The sequence below is a fragment of the Nymphalis io genome, chromosome 1 (assembly GCF_905147045.1).
Source record: "Nymphalis io chromosome 1, ilAglIoxx1.1, whole genome shotgun sequence".
NCBI classification, from domain to species: domain Eukaryota; kingdom Metazoa; phylum Arthropoda; class Insecta; order Lepidoptera; family Nymphalidae; genus Nymphalis; species Nymphalis io.
The window spans coordinates 9,682,524-9,704,488 of record NC_065888.1 but is presented as its reverse complement, the minus strand read 5'-3'; the positions used below and the strand labels follow the sequence as shown (position 1 = coordinate 9,704,488).

The 21,965-nt window shown below is 32.5% G+C and overlaps 1 protein-coding gene across 6 annotated transcripts in view; it reads right to left on the bottom strand.

The window, feature by feature from the left end:
* The window catches only part of LOC126772859 (adenylyl cyclase-associated protein 1), a 40,182-nt gene that overhangs the window by 13,061 nt on the left and 5,156 nt on the right, over positions 1–21,965 (bottom strand). For 2 of the 6 annotated variants that reach the window (XM_050493774.1, XM_050493496.1), the window contains exons 2-6: positions 7,878–8,119; positions 4,163–4,248; positions 3,590–3,972; positions 1,861–2,007; positions 38–216 (exon numbers count right to left, since the gene is read on the bottom strand). In XM_050493774.1, the coding sequence (XP_050349731.1) occupies positions 38–216; positions 1,861–2,007; positions 3,590–3,972; positions 4,163–4,248; positions 7,878–7,910 (828 nt within the window). In that variant the 5' untranslated portion in view covers positions 7,911–8,119. Of the gene's footprint in view, positions 1–37; positions 217–1,860; positions 2,008–3,589; positions 3,973–4,162; positions 4,249–7,877; positions 8,120–8,573; positions 8,598–10,056; positions 10,275–20,186; positions 20,399–21,965 lie in introns of those variants that run through there. The other 4 variants (XM_050493716.1, XM_050493636.1, XM_050493870.1 and 1 more) reach the window with 4 other exon arrangements.

Sequence of the window (21,965 nt, the reverse complement as noted above, 5' to 3'; positions counted from 1 at the left end):
TAATCGACTAAGTTTGAAGTTATAGAAGAGTACTTACAATTATCCACTTCTTGCCGTCCCTCGAGAAGACCGGGGGCTTGTCCGGCAACACGCCAGCGCCGGGCGTCGGCAGCGCCTTGGTGGGGACCTTCGGGGCAGCCGCTTTGAAGGGAGCTGGCCCTTGCCGTAACTGAGGGTTCTTGTGAGTCTGCATGTCCGACGTCACCTTACGTAAGGCTATCAACGAAACACTCCATTTTAGTTATCCCGTAAAAATTACAAAATATTATTTTCGTTACGATACTCAAGGGAGCGTCCATATGTTTCCATTCAATTTTACCCTTTTATCATTATTCGATGTAACATTTTAGAGCGTAATAAAAAAAAAAAATAGAATCCTGTTATTTCTCCTTAAACTAAAGTATAATTTTATGTTTTAATAAATTCAGATTATGGAACTAATACAGTAGGTATTACATATTTTGGAATGAATGACTAATAAATAATATTAAAAAAAAATGTAGCAGCCAGACTCAGCGTGAGTCACTTGAGGTAAGAGGTCGTTTGAAAAATCGATTAATATTACTGTTAACATGGAACGCGTGGTTATAAATTCCAATCCGCAGATACGCGCTGACGATTTAAAACTAAAATTATGATAAATTAAGACGATCGATGGTAAACTTAAAAATCATCTTAAAATCAATATCAGCTAAAATAAAATAATTTGATCTTTTTTTAAATAATAAACAAGGCTATATAATCAAATCTAGGATACATAATAATCAAATCACTTGCTATACTTGGACGTTAGCTGGATTCTGAATGCCAACAGGTGAATTTATAGTACATAAGAAGTTTCGGTAAAAATTAAAGAAAGAAATTATTTATTTCTTGAAATGTAAATCGGTTAATAAAATATTTTATTAAACACCACGACCAGTTACCATATGGCATAAGTTATATAAGACCAGTAACCTTTAAAGTAAATGACAGGTAATAAAATTGTGATTATTATTATGATATGAAACAATGAAATCTGATGAAATAATATATCTGATTTTATTAAAAAAATACTTTTTAATCCACTTGAACGTAATTTATCATCCAAATTATAATAATACATATTAAAGGAATTCTTCGTTGGCAACGATAAATTTGTCTCTTACCAAGTGAGCCTGACTGTTAAAGTCAAGCAACTTGTATTTTTGAATCGTTTAGGAATATGTTAAAAAATTAAATTATAAAAATATAAAGGCTTTGCCCACGTATTAAGAGGAGAGTATCTCCTCTCCCCTCTCCTTCTCTCCTCTTAGTAGGTAGGTTTAGTCTTAAAAGCAACAGACAGAAAGACAGAGTTACTTTCACATTTATAATATATGATTATATATAAATTTATTTCTAAAATTGTAATCTATTTCCCACGCGTATATTTTTTATAATCTATTCGAATAAGCAAGCCTATATTACATATATTGAACGGTTTTCAATAAACACACGTACTAAGATGTTTCTTTATCCTACAAGTCGCGGTTTATCTTGGTTCGGGGTCCAGCGCTACTTCAATTTACATTTGACCTTTTTTTTTTAGGGAACAAATAAACATATTTTTTGTAATTTTATTTATTTATTTTGTGTCATTTATAAGCTGTTACTTATTTCTCAACGTAAACAAAAAAATTATGTGATTTTTTTTAATATCATTACAATGAAACGTCATATAACATAATAATAAATTATTTGTATGGGAGTCAGGTATAAAATCTTACTATACTCCTAAAAGGGTACGATTCGATTAAAACGAACGGTCTTTAACACATATATAAACTCTTCCCTTTTTAAATTATCAACATGCAAATAGAATTCTCCCTTAAAACTCACTATTGGTGATGGCCTCCCCCTTGTTGATCTCTGCGAAGAGGGCGCTCCGGTCGTCGGCGGGCATGTTCGCGAAGTCTACGTCGGGCAGCGCGGGCGGCGGGGGCGGCAGACCACCGGGGGGAGGGGGAGGAGCACCAGCGCTCTTACCTGAGGACGACGTAACTGGAGTGCTTATACGACTTGGGCATTCTTATACATATCTTTAGAAGTGACTAATGACCTGGACACTATTTGCAAAATTGTAAATTCTGATCTGAATGCACCCGATTTCATATGGAATTCAGGTAAATATTACTGAACTGATGAATATTCTTCTGATTTTCGGCAACTAAAAAGTACCATAATAATAAACATTATTATTAAAACCATGCATAACTAAGCGATTAGTTATGATTTATAGCAAGTAATGGTAATATCGTTATTGTTAGAATTATTCTAAAGTTGTACAGAGAAATAGGTCAAAAAGTTTCGAGCGAAACACATATATATATTTTTACGTGAATGTTACACAACGAAACATTCAGTTTAACTAGTGCTTAGTTGAGAGAAAAGTAACACAAATCAATTATTTGTGTCGGAAACTTAAAATATTTTTCAAATATATGTATGCCCTTGTTAATAAGAACATGAATGATTTACTTTTTTTTATTTCTTTTAGGAACGTAGGCGAAAATGTACCTCTGATGATACGACTTAAGGTGTTATATTCCATAAAAAGTAAATACGATATTAATGTAAATGAAGTAAAAGTTTTGTGTAATAAAATGTCTTTGCCATTTCCATCAACTTATCAGTACATAAGTAACTCGTCTATAATTCAATCGCTTTTACCGCAACTCTTATATATTGAAATTTTGTTTTTCCTACACACACCGAGCACAAAGCCGATGTAAATTATTCGGCGACATATCGTCGCACTTTGTAAAAATAGGTTAACGCGAAAAAGTTTTTACGTCAAGTTCCAAGTGAATGATCAATTTATGGATTTGCTTATATAATAAAGCTTTACTTTTAAAGGTCAATGTAACAAATAGCTCAGTATAAAAAAATATTAATTTATTTTTTGCTTTTGTTTCGCCTCGCCATAAGCATTTATTTGTAAACGATTTCAAAAATAAGAGGAGATTCTACGCTCGATTGATAGATTTTTTTATAATGTCAGAAAAATGTATAAATTAAACACATACATTAAAATATAATTTTGCAATAACTATATATATAATAGCATGATAAGTTCAATGGAATATTAATTAATAATAAGCAATAAGCTCATGAGCTAATTGTGTGGGCATCAAATTATATTATGAGTATTCATTCTTTCAACATCCCCATGCACATAATTCAATCGATAATTCATAATGAAATAATACTAATGTACATTAAAGTCTACTGGTGGTAGGGCTTTGTGCAAGATCGTCTGGGTAGGTACCACCCACTCATCAGATATTCTACCGCAAAACAGCAATACTTGATATTGTTGTGTTCCGGTTTGAAGGGTGAGTGAGCCAGTGTAATTACAGGCACAAGGGACATAAAATCTTAGTTCCCAAGGTTGGTGGCGCATTGGATATGTAAGCGATGGTTGACATTTCTTACAATGCCAATGTCTAAGAGCGTTGGTGACCACTTACCATCAGGTGGTCCATATGCTCGTCCGCCTTCCTATTCTATAAAAAAAAAAAAAAAGTCAATAATGGTATTGACTTCATTATTATTACTTGTCACTCACCAGCCCACACGAGTCCTGTAGTATGATACTGCTTCACGTACGCTTGCAAGTCCGACAGCAGTTGCACCCATGCGCGGCACCAGTCGACATGGGTCTTATCTTTCTCTTTCCACTCCTTCAACACACGGTTCGTGTAAAACTGGCCGGCGTCGTTCATTTCTTTGACGTACGGTGCCGGTGTAGGAGACACGGCAACCCAACCGAGTGCGGGGATGCTCTCGGATATAGCGGAGAGGTGGTTGAAGAACGGAGACGCTCGATTCTTTTCGCGGTATTGTTGGATTGATGAGATCTTTTCGCTGGTTGGAGCGAGAAGTTGAACCTCTTCGGCCTGTAATGGCTTCGATCGCACCGCCGCTAGCTGGATGTAACGAAACTGTTGCCTGTTGTAGAAAAAAACAGTTTAATAAGTACTTCATAACCAACTAAATTATTGTTATAATTATATTATAGCAGCAACTTTATATATTCGTACATAACAAATTCTTCATGCATGCATCTTTTATTAGTATCTAGACGTTTCTTACCAAGTTTTTATTAAAACAATGTAATAAATTAGTGTAAAATGCTTACTGAAAGGCATCGTTAACGAGGTTAGCGTGCGTAGCGATGTCGCCGCCGATCTGCTTCGACAACTCTAAGTACGTGAGCAGAGGACCCTAAAACAAAAACGATATTTAAAGACTCGTATATTAATTTTTAAATTGAGAACATTTTCATTCACATTATATTTTGCACCATCTCCGAGAAACGTGTAGTAAAGTGAAAGCTGCTACTATGGTAGGAGCCAGGGATAAAACATAATAAAACATGACATGTACATGTGATTATATAACTCAGTATACACAGAAATACACACCACACCGTAACACCGAACTTTTTCAACATTTTTACAAGAAAATATACGAAGATTCCACGTGAGTTCTAATGATGCTTATGTGATATATCAACATGATAAACTTTAATTTATGATTTTTACTAGACTCATAGATGACTAACGCAACAATGCGTCACCGTACAAATATTAAGGTTGAATATATGGGTATATAATATATTTAAATGTACTTCTTTTGAGATATATCTTATTTTAATGTTAACGAAGACGAAACGGTGTGCTCACTCAACAAACAACTGACAAGATTTCTGGTATTTCTGGGTTGTACATAATTATACAAATACAAAAAAAAACAGGATAGTTTGTAAACATTGATCATTAAATATCGTATAGTGAACGGTAGAGAGCAAATACTATTATTTATTGACAATTTTCTCATTCGATCCTCTGATGTAAACTAACTTAAGATGTAAACTTCAACCACTAAACCGAATTTAATATGATAAATCTGTAACTTTATGTTATTAATGTTACAAATAAAATCATAAGGTGATATAAATGAGGTCAGCATTGGACGACCGGCAGACATGAAACATCTAAATTTCTGCTTATTTATAGAATTTATCATTTGAAAGTTTCATTTATGAAATAAATTCAATAATATGTAACAACGAAACATAACATACACGCCACGCCACGCAAATACAAGGGAGTAGAGAACAGCGACTAAGCTCCAAACCGTTTCCTCAAAAGGGAGAGGAGCCCTTAGCCCAGCAGTGGGACATTAACAGGCTGTTACTGTACAGCGACAGGGAGGACACATGACGACATAAAGGAACGTCATGCCGCTATCCGTCAGCATAACGACTCGGTCTTGCCCTCAAGGCGCAATCTTATCATATTTTAATACCACACAAACACAGAATAAAGTAAGCGATATGTAAATTAAATCACATACCAAGATAGTTTCGACGTGTAAAGTTATCCGATCACAAAGTACTGATTTTATTAATAGGAGTTAGTACAACTTGATGCCTCGACTATTTCAATTAAGTTTATTAAATTATTGGCTAACTCGATTGTAGCGCCTTGATTATATTATTAGAATATTAGACATTTTAGACAGCCATAGAATTTTATTAGCCATAATAGATATAATTATTTTTAAAATTAATAAGAAATAGAAAAGTATCATTACGCTAAACGTTCCACTGCTGGGTAAAGGTATATTCTGTTTAATGAAGAATTTTGCTTATTTTACCGAATAGCTGCTATTCTAGTTGGTACGAATGATTCCATCACAAATTCCAATTCCAACATTCCAACACATAAATAATTCCTCACGGTATTTTCAACTTTCACCTACCATCGTTATATCTATCATTCGTTTTCCCCATTTACTGCGGATCGCGAAGTGTATATTGATTTTTATGAATTCAATAAATTATTCGTTATGCTATTGATAGCCGAACTGTTTACGGGCCGTAAGTTTCGAAGTTGTGAGTACGTTAGTTATTACGTAAACAACAACAACTTAAACGGCACGGAAATTAAAACCGATAAAATACGAATGTATAATAGCGATTCTTTAAATATAGGAACCGGGTGATGACGATGATAATGAGGAAATCTCACGCAGTTCTTTCCTGCTAGGTCTCACACAGCCTATCTCATAAATGGCCTACCTTTTATTACAAAGCGCTCTAGCACCGGTAACGATAATTATTACAAACACAAAAAAAAACAAGTAATTCTCACTAGTGCATGTTCGGATTTTAATTCGCGACTTAAGTAAACATTAACGCGTTCCGTTAGCTGGCTATTCTCGAACTATTACTTTACCAATAAATAAAGTTATTTTACTATACTGCTGTACGCTATAAAAGAAACATATTTCGCACACATTTTACAACAACGTTACTCGCCTTTAACAGCAACGATATTAATGGGCAGGATATAAAACACATTTTATGTGCTATGTACGGTGTATAAAAAGAGCAAAGTTTTTATTTTATGCATCGAAAGTAGCAGAATAAATAGTATGCAACTTGATTAAAATTGTTTCAAGCCTCGGGTCACCGTTTCGTGTCATCGTAAAAGAAACAAATTGTTTGAACAAGGGCCATCGTTGTAATGGAAATTGATTAATCGGATAATGTTGCGTGCAGAAACATATGTCTCACGGTGTGATAAGTCCAATTAGTGATGTTGAAAAATATCGATACATCGATATCTCAATATTTTTGCTACGATCGATATTTAATATATAGATTTTAAATGTTGAAATGGCAAGAAAAGCGATATTTTTTTCAATCAAATATTTATTACTTATAATTATTTAAAAACATTACTTTTTTATATTTCGAACTTTTTTAGAAAATACATTTAAAGATTGGTTTATGGTAAATATTAGTAAGTACAGACACGGTAGGTCTGATTATGTAAGATAATTGAGGTAGAATTTTTTTATAATATAAGGCTTAAAACCCTTGATTTTTAGAGCGTCAATATTCTTTTTCAAATCTTACCAGTATAATGATATTTTTTATTAAAAATTATAATATCAATCACAAAGATTATACGAAATACATGTAATCTACATTCCGGACCGTTGTTAGCTTTACATTTAATTTAATATGTAACATGATTCAAAAGTACTCTTATAAACCTACTTGAATGAAGAATCATTTTATTTGTATCGATATTTTTGGCACTTCCAACATCCCTAACTCGCATGCTATTGGTGCCAATTCAACGCTTGTGTTGTATTGAACAAATTTAAAGTGAAAAATAACACTCTTTTATATCTAGGGTTAGCAAGAAATTGTAATAGATTGTTATATTTTCTAACAAAATTAATTTATATTCCGCTAATACATCGTTCGTCAATTCGGCGAAACCCTCTCCCTATGACAGATTGTATCAACTTACATACATCATATTATATTATAAATGTGTAGTATATTATGTTACTATAGTAATATTTCATTTATAAGCTTTAAATATATAATTATTTGCAATATCCTAAGGATTCCTTTTTATGAATAAGAAGATATGTTTCTACCGTTGTGGAAAAGAAAAGAATATAGTTCAAGTTTTTGTTTGTTGTTGAAAGTAATGAATTCTTGTTTGAGAGACTTCAAACGGTTTAAGTTTTCTTATTATGGTAATTTATTTTCGTTCTTGGTTATATTATAATAAGAAGCTGTTGAAACTTGTTTACAAATAAAACAGAAACGTTAGACATTCCCATCTGCTATACACATTTGTAAGCTTCTGATATTTTGAGTAAAATTTTTTTATCTGTAATGACTTTATACGAATGACTCAAGCATTGAACAAATAAAACAAAACGTCATGTTCGACTGTACTGAATACATTTGCTTATATTTATAATAATAAAAATAATTCATTATGATATATTAATATATGTCATAGAAAATCGTATCTCACCTGCATCAAGTCCTGGTAGCCGTTGATGCTCATGTTGTCGGTTACTATGATTTCTGACGTCTGAAAGATCGGTGACGCGTCTCCTGCGGGAGATGGCGCTGGGGAGCAAGGCGGTGTAGGCGTGTGAGCACGTAACACAGGCAGTCGCTCCAAGCGTGAAGTCACACGCTCCAAGCGCTCTATCAGAGATTCGAGGTCAGCAGCCGGACTGTGAACTGCCGCTGAATGATCTACTTCACTACCTGATAAACAGAAATAAACAAATATTAGTAAATAAGTTGATAAACAATATTTATGAATTTCTAAAGGCGAGCTTTTTTATTGATATGGCTTACTAGAAAATAGCTCGTGATAACTATACACCACTTCCCAATACATTAGAACTGTAAGAAATATTAATCATCCCTTACATAGCCAATGCGCCACCAACCTTGAGAACTAAGATGTTACATCCCTTGTGCCTGTAATTACACTGGCTCACTCAATCTTCAAACAATAACACAACAATACTAAATATTTCTGTTTAGCGGTAGATTACACGATTAGTGGGTGGTATGAGCTCCCAGATGAGGTTGCGCAAAGCCCTAACATGTAGCAAACTAAGTTGAGCCAATGGATCTTAAGCGAGGATCACAGGTACAAAACCGGACAAAAAGCACTATCGGATGTCATTGTATCACATGAAAATACACCAACCCGCACTGAAGCAGCAAAATCGAATAAGCTTTTCAGACAATATATAACTTTAATATTTCTAGCGTTTGTGTGAGTAAATACTAGACCGCAATAAGTTTGATAGTAATTGAATGTATTGAACTCACGCCAAAAAACGTGAGTCAACACGATATGTTAGGTTCACGACACACATCGTAAATAAAACTAATTTAATATTTTTATTTATTATCTGTATGCCTATTGGCAGGTGAGATTGTCTCAAATGTATTGCTGTTAATCTGTAACGTCATGTTTTATTAAAATAAATACATACTATTTAAAATGTTGCACCTCGAGGGATTAATTACGGAATATAATTACTAGTTTAGGTACATAGTGGATAATTAAAATATTACCTGTTTGTACTGTGGGACCTTCATTACTAATTAAGGGACGAACAACTAACACAAGGCGAAGTTTCATTAACTTACTATGGATATAATTACCAACACAAATTGACCGTTAAAATTTCAACGTGCTTTCAAATTGTATCAATGGTTAATATGTTGAACTATCAATTAATAATTAAATTGACTATATAAGCAAAAAAATTATCTTGTGTAAAAAGTTTGTATTTTAACTTTTAAGAGCCGCTGGCTAATAATAAGATCTGTCAATTTTAAATATTTGGTTTTCCTTCTACTAGTCTTATTAAATACTAAAGCAATAGTAGAAAATAGAAGTAATATGTGGTATTTTTTATATAGTGAATATACGATCTTGGAAACTGAGTCGCTTCTTTTATTTACCCTAACCTCCTATATGATAAAGTAACAGCCTGTGAATGTCCCACAGCTGGGCTAAGGCCTCCTCCTTTCTTGAGGAGATTTGGAGCTTATTCCACCACGCTGCTCCAATGCGGGTCGGTGGAATACACACGTGGCAGAATTTCGGTGAAATTAGACACATGCAAGTTTTTGCCCGGGTTTGAACCCACGGTTAAGATTGACGCGTTCTAAGCACTAGGCCATTTCGCTCATATGATACCAATCCATTAATTATTATCAATCAATTAGTTACCAAATTAAGTCATTAATCATTGATACCTAAACCAATATCGTTATATACAGATGTATTAGGTTTTAATAACCTCCTAAATTATAACTTAGTGAAGTAGGCTTAAAATCAGCATTCGAATCTTTCAAACAGAAGTATAGATAGAAAATTCAACTGACGCGTACTTATGTAAACAAAACTTTAATTATGAGATTATATTTCATTCGAGAAAATTAATTATATTTTGAATTAGGTAAGACAAACTTAGAAAGGCCAATCACTTGTAGGTTTATTTAACGTAAATAAGAAGTATATATTAACAACGCAGAAAATTACTTCGAGTATATATCATTTTCTAAATATTTAAATCATTTAACACCTTTCGATCGCTCAAATAATACCGTCAAATCAAACCAATGAAAGTTGACACCATGACTTGACACGAAAATATATAAATAAATATTCGTACCGTTCGATATATCATCAGCTTCATTTTCCTGTTGATTAGACTCAATAAGAACTCTATTGACCGCACCCTCTTCGTCCGTCAAGTTTTTACGCGCCTCAAACAGTTTTATTAGATGTTTCATATTCTTACTTACACTTTCATCCATTTCGAATACAAATATTAAATCAAATGTACTTTAAAAACGAATATTTATTAATATTGGTTACTTTATTGGTCACTCCAAAACGTATGTAGCGTCAACGGATTGTTATTATCTAATGACTAAGTTGCAGATACGGTGCGATAATGCCGAGTATTCTACAAAAAGATGATAAAGCAAAGCTAACCGATACGTTCACGGAGGTAATTCATTTGAAATGAAAGAGACAAACGACAATTACTTGGTCATATGATTAATATTACTGATTAAATTACAAGACTATAGCAAAAGTCACAACGATAATATAGATATGTAACCGTTTATTATATATTATTTCCAGCGTTTCCAAACAATTCATGCGAACTTAAAGGGCAATGTGCCAAAAATTTTGTTTGGTTCATCCTTGATTTTATTCGAGTCTAGGGCGAATGATTCTACATTTGTCTATGTCAATGATAAAAAAGAAAAATTTGGATATTGGTTACAAATGAATTGTAATAACATACAATAATAAATAAAATAGAAATCGATAATAATTTTATTTAGTTAATTTTACTTTATTAATACATTTATTAATAGATCATCTAAACAGTACAATAAAACATTTATTGAATATGATATATTTCATCTCTCCCTTAAAAAATTCAAACTGCAAGTAAAAGAAATATTATACTCTCAAGAGCCTTAATTTACTCATGCATTTTTAATTAATTAATTATAAATTGATTATTTATTATTAAATTATGTTTTCTTGATTTAAAAATTAAATTTATATTAAATTAAATTATATAAATGAATTATATAATTTCATGCACCTATTAAATATAAAAAATGTCTTGTTTTGTTATTACTTATGATTAATTTATAAATGGAAACTGTTTTGGTTTATGAATTGTTTTATATTTTTTATTTTATTGTAATTATTTCACTGTTTGTTTCCTGTACACTAAATAAATAAATAAATAAATAAATTTATTAGGGCTAAGCGAAGCGGCTACTAGCAGATATAAATAAAATTTCTAAATTTAAATAAACAAAAATATAATGATAATTCGAATGCAATTATTCATTACCGGTACATTAAAAAGTCATGAGATATTATCATGTCGTGTCAACGAACAAAACGATAAACATTTACGCACGATAATTATTCACTTCGTTAAACACAAACAGTCAGCGAGAAATGACTTAGAACTGCTATAAAAAATTCATCAAGAAATTAACTATCATAATTTATAAAGGAAAGTACAATAACTACCAGTATATGTACCACAACTAGGCAAGCCACCTCCTGAGAATCGTTAATAACAACTGTCAACAACAGTATTTATTAACAATCGTTAATAAATACTAGATACGCATGTGGCAGAACACATGCACTTGCATGCACTTATTTTTACCGCAACTAAAACAAACCAGCATCACATCAGACATCTTAGCTCAAAACGGTCCACAGGTGATCTTCTAGCGTACGTAACGCACCTCTGGGGTGAAGCTATCGACAAGCATGGAGAATCGTTGGCTGTCAGCCTCGATATCTCCAAGGCTTTCGACAGGATCTGGCACAGAAGTCTTCTCTCCAAGCTACCGGCATATGGTCTGCCTGCTCAGCTATGCACCTGGATTGCCAGCTTCCTACACAAGCGTAGCCTTCGTGTTTTAGTAGATGGTTGCGCTTCACAATTCTATGTAGTGAATGCTGGCGTCCCCCAGGGATCTGTGCTATCTCCCACACTCTTTCTTTTGCATATCAATGATATGCTCTCTCTTGGGAACATACATTGCTATGCAGATGATAGTACAGTGCATGGTGGATACCACGGACGCGCAGTGGCTGGGCGGGCGGAAACTGAGGAGAGGCGGGAGAATCTTGTTATTGAACTCGATAGGACATTAGAGCTCATCGCCAAATGGGGTTCTGATAATCTTGTCGAGTTTAATGCCAAGAAAACACAGGTGTGCGCTCTCACAGCGAAAAAGTCACCATTTTACCCTCATCCCTCCCTCTGTGGCACACCGCTGATGATACAAAGCAAAATCGCCATGCTAGGGATGGACGTTCGCTGCGACCTTAGTCCAAGGGATTACATCGAGGCTATTATAAAAACAGCTTCACGAAAACTCGGAGTTCTGAACAAGGTGCGGCGTTTTTTCACGCCACAACAACTGTGCCTGTTATACAAAACACAGGTACGGTCTTGCGTTGAATATTGCTCGCACCTTTGGGATGGCTCCGCTAAGTACCTAATGGAGGCCTTGGACCGGTTGCAGCGACGTGCAGTACGCATTATTGGCGACGTAAAGGTCACAAACACCCTTGAACCTTTACAATTGCGTCGCGAGATAGCAGCACTGAGCGCTTTCTATCGTCTGTATCACGGCGAGTGCTCTGAAGAATTATTCTCTCTAATTCCTGCTTCCCCCTTCCTTCTTAAGTCCACGCGAGCTGGTTCTCGATGTCACCGCCTAACTGTGACATCAATTCCATCGCGCACAAAGAAATTTGGCAACTCCTTTCTTTGTCGCACTACCAAAGAATGGAATTCCTTACCAGCTCACGTGTTCCCCTCCTCTTACAACCCGGGTTCCTTCAAACGAGGCGTGAAGAGGCATCTTGCGGGCCGGCAAGGCGGGGACGGCTAGTACAGAACATTCTTCCCGACTGTACTGGCCGTCGTCGCGTTTGGACTCTACTACCACTTACCATCAGGTGGAGTAGAGTCATTTGCCATCCCGGGGCATATAAAAAAAAAAAAAATCATTTAAATTAATTAAAGAGCAAGTGCCAAATCATAACAACAAGATAAAAAATAAAAAATTGTGGAAATTTTCAGTTTTTTTTTATAGAATAGGTAAGTGGAAGATGGTAAGTGGTCACCAACGACCATTGACATTGGCATTGAAAGAAATGTTAGCCATCACCACCAACCTTGGGAGCTAAGATGTTTGTGTTTGTAATTACACTGGCTCACTCACCCTTCAAATCGGAACATAACAATACCAAGTAACTTTATTTTTGCGGTAGAATATACCTATTCAGGCGAGCTTGCACAAAGCCTCTCTATTCCATTCTACCACCAGAATGTGATCAATATGCCGACATTAACGTTTATAAGAGACCGAAACAGTACATTTCTATAGTAAGCATCGTGACGGGACGTACGGTGACGTTGTAAGTGGCCGATGACGTTTATAGGAGACCACGGGCTAACTGATAAGCTTGTAAATATTTATTTATTGACATCGCGTTTAGCGACGTATTTGTACATTTAGTTATTCAATATTCGTGCAAAACCCTACAAAAATAATCAAATTCCCAACGAAAAATTGTATTAAAAAGACAATTTTTTATAACTGCTATAGTCAAGTAATCAATATTTTGCAACTGATTTAATTTAGTTGTATAGTTTCAGCGAAGTGATTCAACAAAGGTAACAATTGTGTAATTGTTTATATAAGTTTCCTTTAACTTAACATAATATAACATTTAAGGTTTTATTAAAAGTGTATTTTGTATTTTGCGTACAATTTTCTTCTTTTTTTGAAGTTTATTTTTTTAGTTTCACATTATGATATTAAAAAATGTGTAAGTATAATAAAAAACAAATATTTAATCGACAAATGTCGGACGGTAGCTGAGTTTCCGTTAGTGTGAATTATAAGCTTTAAATATAATTACTTCCTTGATTTCCTTATAAGTACATCCGAATGAAAACGTTGCTCAAATACAAATAAGCGTTGTAATTTAATTGGAATAGATATTTATAAAATTGCAACAAATATTTAATAAAAAATATACATATTTTTTGTGTGAGTAAGTAGCATTTGTTACTCAATATATTGAATAAATATGGTATGGTGTGAAAATCGTTTATTCCATATTTATATTTATATAAAAATAAAATTGACCTATTTAATAACTCGGTCGAATTAAGGTACTTATAAATAATAAATTAAATTAATTAAGGAGAGCTCTTGACGTCTAAAAGGGAATGATATTTGTACTCACTCACTCACGTTTATTTTCGTGCCATTGCACGGCCAAGGCCAGTTTAAAATGACTAACGTCATTACGTAATTGTGTATATAAGAGTAAAACGAGATCCACCATCGATAGATTCTTTGGTGTTGCCTGAATCCAAAGCTCTAATAATACTTTAATAAATATTACCTATTATAATATTTTTTATTATTATACAAATTACTTACAAATAATTAATTAGAATATCTGAAGATCATACTAGAATTTAGTTTAATTCTTAAATTGATATTTCATAAATGAATAATACTAATACAAAAAATCATTGATTCCAATTATTTTTTAACAAACGATTGATTTATAATCTATAGCAGAATAAATTTGCCCTTTGGATCCACTGTGAATATAAATTTTTAACTCTTTTATTTAGACAAGATATTTGAAAAATATTACAAATAAAAACGTGTGATTCGGATATGATTCATATAAAAGCTTGTTGCTTAAGACCTAAGACATCATGATGACCAGTGGTGGATGGTCAGTGGTGGACGTGACTTGGAAACCAAATAATAATTATAAGTCTTTAATTTAATTCCGATTTATTTTCCAAAAACATTTTTACTAAGATACCTTTGTATATATACGCAAAATTACTATAATGATAACCGCCCATGGACACCTGCAACATCCGAGGGCTTGCAGGTGCGTTGACGGCCTTTAAGGAATAAACTATAAATAAGTACGCTCTTTTCTTGAAGGTTTGTATGTCATATCGGTTCGGCAAAGTCGCCGGGAAAAGCTGGTTATTATTATATATATTAATATTGATTTATATATGAAGTACATAGCCATATCAAGCTTGCACAATATCTTAAATTGACCACAATGAAACAATTACAAACCACAGCTGAAATGTATATCGAATTAAAACTGTAATAGAACACGGACAAAACCTATTTCGCAGACTTATATATTATAATAGTAATGAGGTTAATCAATAATATAGTTCTTAATTTATATATATATTGTAAATAAAATAATTTTAATGATAGTATCGTCTGTGCTTTATATCTATATAATTTATAATACAAAATAGATACTTGGTAAAGAAGAAACATAAAAGATAATTGGTAGTAGGGGTAGTAGGGGCTTTGTGCACGCCCGTCTGGGTAGGCCCACTCTTCAGATATTCTACAGTCAAATAGGCAAGTGAAACTACAGGGGCAAGGATATAACATTTTAGTCCCGCAAATTAGTGGCGCATTGGCGATCGCCAATTTCTATGGGCGACACTGACCACTTACCATCAGGTGGCCCAATAATCCGTCCGCCTACCTACTTTATAAAAAATGTATAGTATTATCGATATTATAATTTATTTATCCAATTATAAAAAAATATACTTCGATTGCAAAAAACATGCCATCATTAATTTGCAAACAATTGTTACTTCTATTGTATTGTGGTATCATCATAATTGGCTTGTCCTTATGTTTTTCATATGAGGCCAGCGTTAAATTACAAAAAAAAAAAATAGATTTTTACGATCACTGTTTAATTTGGTTTCACATCACCATAAGGATTGTGGTCATTGGTCATTGGTCGTTGGCGATGACCAAGGAGCGTTCAAATAAAAAAAAAAAAAAGAATTACATGAACATTGTTTCAGAAACTGGAGGTACGTGCTGATGGCATTAACGACACCCACGGGTTAAGAAAATGTGACTATGTTCTACTCTATTTGCAGTTCCTAATTATTTTTTTAAAAGTCGACATTGAAGATAATTTTAAATTCAAAATGTTCCCAGAAAAGTTACAGTCAGTTAATGACATCTTCCGGCAAAATTTTACATCTATATTTTAACGTTTCGATGCAACCAAGCAATTAAAGTTGCTCTCAAAGTTTAATTAGTGTCACAATTAGTCGCAGTGCCAGTGCGTATTTACCTCCTGTGTGACGTCATGACATAAACCTCATAGTGAATAGTTTTCATATTTAATGAAAGCATAAATATAAGCCTTATACTATGACAAATGTATATTAAATATTAATGTATAATATGTTCTAAAATAACTATACATTAACAATTTTTAATCGCAGTTCGTAATTATAATACTCTTTAACTCTTACAACAGTAACAACTATGTACATACACTCCATGAATATTAATAAAAACATCGATACATAACTTTGTTAATGAGATCGAACTAATTAAGTCTATTTTTAGATGAAAAGTCTGCATAGTGCAGTGCTGTTTAATTGTCTAATTTATGCAAACACTTAATGAGAGTCACCTAATTAACTGGTACGACAGTAGAAAAGTTTATTTTTTAATACAAAACTTTATAGTGCACATAATTATTATAGTTTGAAACCAAATTAATACCAGTACTTACTACAAGTATCGGTACTTAATATAATTAATGATACTCGAACTATCGTGATTCTATGAATATGGAAAGACAATATAATTTTTATCTATCCCTACAAAGTTGTTAATGGTCCAATTACTTGCAAAAAAAAACGTATTTCGGTATATCCAGAGATCAATTTAAATTTGATTAATATAGACTCAATACTTATATCTTATGTGTAATGATGAAGTAAACTACAGTTACTGGTGGTAGGGCTTTGTGCAAGCTCGTCTGGGTAGGTACCACCCACTCATCAGATATTCTACCGCAAAACAGCAATACTTGATATTGTTGTGTTCCGGTTTGAAGGGTGAGTGAGCCAGTGTAATTACAGGCACAAGGGACATAAAATCTTAGTTCTCAAGGTTGGTGGCGCATTGGCTATAAGCGATGGTTGATATTTCTTACAATGCCAATGTCTAAGGGCGTTTGGTGACCACTTACCATCAGGTGGCCCATATGCTCGTCCACCTTCCTATTCTATAAAAAAAAAAGTTTTTTTTTTTTAAATAATAAACAAACTGCAAAGTACACGATCTTTATCTATAGCGTGCATCAAATGTATATTTCCAACTGTACACTGTACGGACCGCACTAAAATGAAATAACAATTTCCAAAGCTTATTTTGTTTTACCTGTTAGTATGATTGGTCAAATCTGCCAGGTGAAGTTTAGACTAATTTTTTTTTTTTTTATAGAATAGGAAGGCGGACGAGCATATGGGCCACCTGATGGTAAGTGGTCACCAACGCTCTTAGACATTGGCATTGTAAGAAATGTCAACCATCGCTTACATATCGAGTCTACCCAGTCAATTGAGCTTAATATTTTGCACACGATTTAGGGTTTTGTGACAATACATACTAAACTAGTATACCTATTTATTACATATTTGTCGTTATAATATAAGGATAAATTAAAATTTCGTTCTTTTTTTAAATATTTTTTAAACTTAATATAGGTACCTCTTTATGTTTAGATTTTCAAGCATTTTATCTCTGATAATAAAATTATTAATTAAACAAGAGTCGTATAATATTATAGGAATTTATTTGAAGCATTTCCCTAAGAGAGTAGGACTTTAGCCAGCAGTGGGAAAATAAGTCACTTTTATTAGAAAAGTATATATATAAATGATAAACCAATGACAATTACTTGTAAATAAATAAAAAATAGCAACAATGTAAATATCGAAGAAAAAACTAATATCAGAACTAAAAACCATTGGGAACAAAGAATACCCACTTCGATTTCGTAAATGACGTTATTCTTATGGGAATCAAAATTAATTTGACGAGGGCATGTCATATATTAATAATAATCACACTTTATATGTAATACTATATAATCCAAATATATAAAATACATACTTTTAGAAATGATTAAAAATATGTATAACGCGTATCTTTCGGTATATTATAAAATTAATTATCTACCTAGACGCTGCTAGCATATTTTGTAACCGTATTTAACTATTAACTTAATCCAAGTAACATCTGTTGCTCATGCTTGCGTGACATGTTAGATACCATCCAACTATAATAGGTATCGCTACAATAATATTAGGTCCACAGCTGTAAAACCAAGTATGTCACGCTTGACCTACGCACACACCCATGAGATTATTGGCGCTAGATAATAACATTATTGTATCGAGATTAAACACTTTTTATGTACTTACAAATAATCTAAACTAAAGGATTTAAAAAAAAAATGTTCCTTGCGAATCTGTAAGCAAACCGCGCCAAAAATATTTTCTCTGCGAAATCTTATATATACTTTACATGCCTATATCCTTACCTAGACTACTTTAATGACAATTTTATAAAAATCGGTTCAAAAGTTAGTCATGATGATGTAACAAGCAGACGGACAACAGTTACTTTCCCATAATAATTACCATAGTATAGATTAGTATAATGCAAACATAAATTGTTTATTAGCAGTAATAGTAGTAAAACAGATTGTACTGGACGCGATGTTTCGTGAAACTATTCAATAGACTTGTTAATGTATTTTATAATGATTATCAACATTATAAATTACGATACATGATTGATATGCGATTTAAATATGCATTAAGACTATCTAGTCTAGTCATTATCTAATGACATATATACGTAAAGCATACTCTACAGATGAAACACATATTTCCTTACATTTAACTTCTCATATTTGTAAAATAACTTTCATAAAAATCTCTCATTTATTCCTTACATATGAGCCTACCTACACCTATTCAAATTGCTCCACTTGCTTTCCCAACCTTCAACTGAGCGCCCAGACCTGTACATTTTTAACGACGGACTTTATGTCAAACAACGACGGTGCAACCGCACTCAAATTATGCAGGTTGTTTTAAGGTGTACACTTTAATTTGCTAAATCTTTTGAGCCTGACTTGGCCTTAGTATGACCCAAATGTCATTTAGAATTGTAGATTTTTATAGCTGCAATTAAAATTTTTATACGATTTGCTTCTCATGTAATTTCTGTAAATGTAAAGTTATTTAATTGGAGTTAATAAACTTGTAAATGTGGGCATTCATGTAATTTTTCGTTTTGTTCGTTTTTCAAGAAAAACATAACAAAATAATATTCTAACTTCTTTAATATACCATTGTTATTCGTTTTAGACAAGGACTATTTTTATTTAAAGAAACAGCAATTTATTAATCACAGTAAAGATCTGAAAAACCTTACAAGCATTTCGGATTTCAGGTTTAGGTAATAATATGACAATATTAATTCGAAAGTTTTCTTTTTATACGAATTCATATAATTCTATATCTACTGAAATAAATCCATATCGTATAAAATAATATCAACAATATTTACCGCATTCAGGAATATGAAATTGATCGTGATGTAATTATAATAGTATTAATATTATTAATCTAACGAATAGTAATGAAATTAATAACTTCAATAGCTCTATCCCCCGCTTCGTTAAGATCCTCAATAGGATACTTGAAAAACAATTTAATTTGATACCCATACCAAGCAAACCGAGTTTAGTCACCAATTAATATGAAGTTGTAAACTAAATTCTGATATGAACTATTAAATTATATCGTCACAAACTTAAATATATTAAATATAAATGTCAATTGTATGTATTATAAATTTTACAACACATCACTGATCGAACACCTCCATTTTAAAAAGTAAAATCATGTACCAAAACGATGTCTATAGATAACAAACAGACTAAGATAAGAGTTCGGTTAAAACAAAAAATAGCATTGAACATTAAGATTATTCACAAAAACCTAATTCCTAAATATATGAATAATATATTTTATAAGTTCAGTAGATTCGTACCTTCGCGCCCGAGATCAATAATTTTATAACAAAATATTCGTCGGCAGCTGTAAATAAAACAGCAGCTTAGGAGCAGTTTTGTTAAAAAAAATAAAACGAAATATTGTGACGATACAAAACCGGCGCCAAACCAACGATTTTAGTGTTTGAGATAAGTACCTATTTATATACATATATATGTTTAAAAAATATTTTGACACACACACGATTGTATATATATATAAATAGACTTGAAGAGACAAGACACTAAATGAGACAATACATGGCCACTTACCGAGGTAAAAAGTTTTTTGGAGAGCTGCAATAATGTACAATTACAAAATCAGTAAACACATAACAGTTTTTTTTTTCACGCACTGATAAAATTATACATATACGTGTAGGCGTGCGCGTACGCCGTCCAACACTGACTCCAGCCAGCCCGTGAACGGATGTTACTGTGATTCAGACCAACCGGCTGTTTTGCCGGTCACTCGTTCTCTAGAAACTATACTGGCAAAGGCCGATATTATGATCTAAACGCGCCCGCTTTAGTACAGTAATGAGTCATAATTATATTACTGTGACGATGGATCACACGTACAAGTAAAAAAAAATAAGAATATACTTTAGCATGACAACCACGTCGTTATCATTTTATATTCATCTGACATCTATGTATTTTATTCAAGAGATAATAGAGATAAAATTGTTTGCATTTATATCTATCTTGAACTGACAAATATCCGAAGCCCAGATACTGCATTTGCACTAATATCATTTACTAATTACACAGGATAACCCGCTACTGCGGTTCCGCCTAATCAAGTACCAGGTGTAGAACGAAACGTTATCCAAGTAACGTTGCTTTTTCGTTAATGAATGCACTATACAGTTAGTTTTCAACTTTTAAAACAAGAATGTTTCGCTATAGCTTTCAACGTTATTAATCTCGAAATAACAAACCGCGCTCTTAAAAAATAATCCGTTTAAAATATGTATATTTAGAAAAATTATATTTAGAAACAACAGAATAACTTCACCCAGTCTTAGTCGATGACCTCATAGTATTTGCTGCATTAAAGAGATGAGATTATGTACATTATATATGTTTATGCTCTTTAACATTTATCATTGCAGATATCAAAAACGTATTATCCGAGTATGACCAAGTTTGGACATACGGTATTCTTTTACAAGGCAAATGGAAATTACAATTCAATTTGGTTGAATTGAACGCCTGTTTATACATTTTTAATTTTTTAAACGAATACTATACGCGTCGAAGTTATAAAATGCCTTTAATATTATTAATTCAATATTATACGTATATTTTCAATTCGGTTACTTTTTGTTGTCGTTTCGCATGATACCTAATGGAGGTATCAAATACAATATAAAAGTAAGGCCTATTACAGTACTATTTAGTGCTGTGGCTCCAAAGCCCTCATTAAATTTTTATATTATATTTAATGTTATAATAAAAAAACTTGAAACGATAGTGTCCTTGTTAGGATTTCATTTAACGAGTTTTTATTAGCACTTTATAATATATATATTTTTTAAATTAAGTTTATTTAATTTCAGCAACAATGTATGTATTTATTTAAAGGCTCATTTTCATAATGCCACGATAAAAATCATGATCATGATAATCAATCATAATTATTATTAAAAATAAAAAAATATATTCAAAATTCAGCAAGAATTCAACTTTAAGATAAAGCTGATGCTGAAATATCTGAGATATGAAAGCGGAGCGGCTTACTTGGGCATCAGCCAACCGCATTGATTTTTACCGACCGCAAAACTATGGGTATAAAACCATACCATACCAACCATACTTTATAAAAACATTTTACATACATATAACATTTTACACGTTTTTTCACATGGTTTAATCTTCTATTAATCATTAAAGCATTTGCCATGAATATACATTATTTTGAAGAGAATTAAATATCAATAAAGTTTTAACCGAGTAGGCAATATATACTAGATATCTTAGTAATACACAAGAAAAAAAATTTAACGAGCTGCTATGACTAAATCATCGCTCTTATTTTAAAATGAT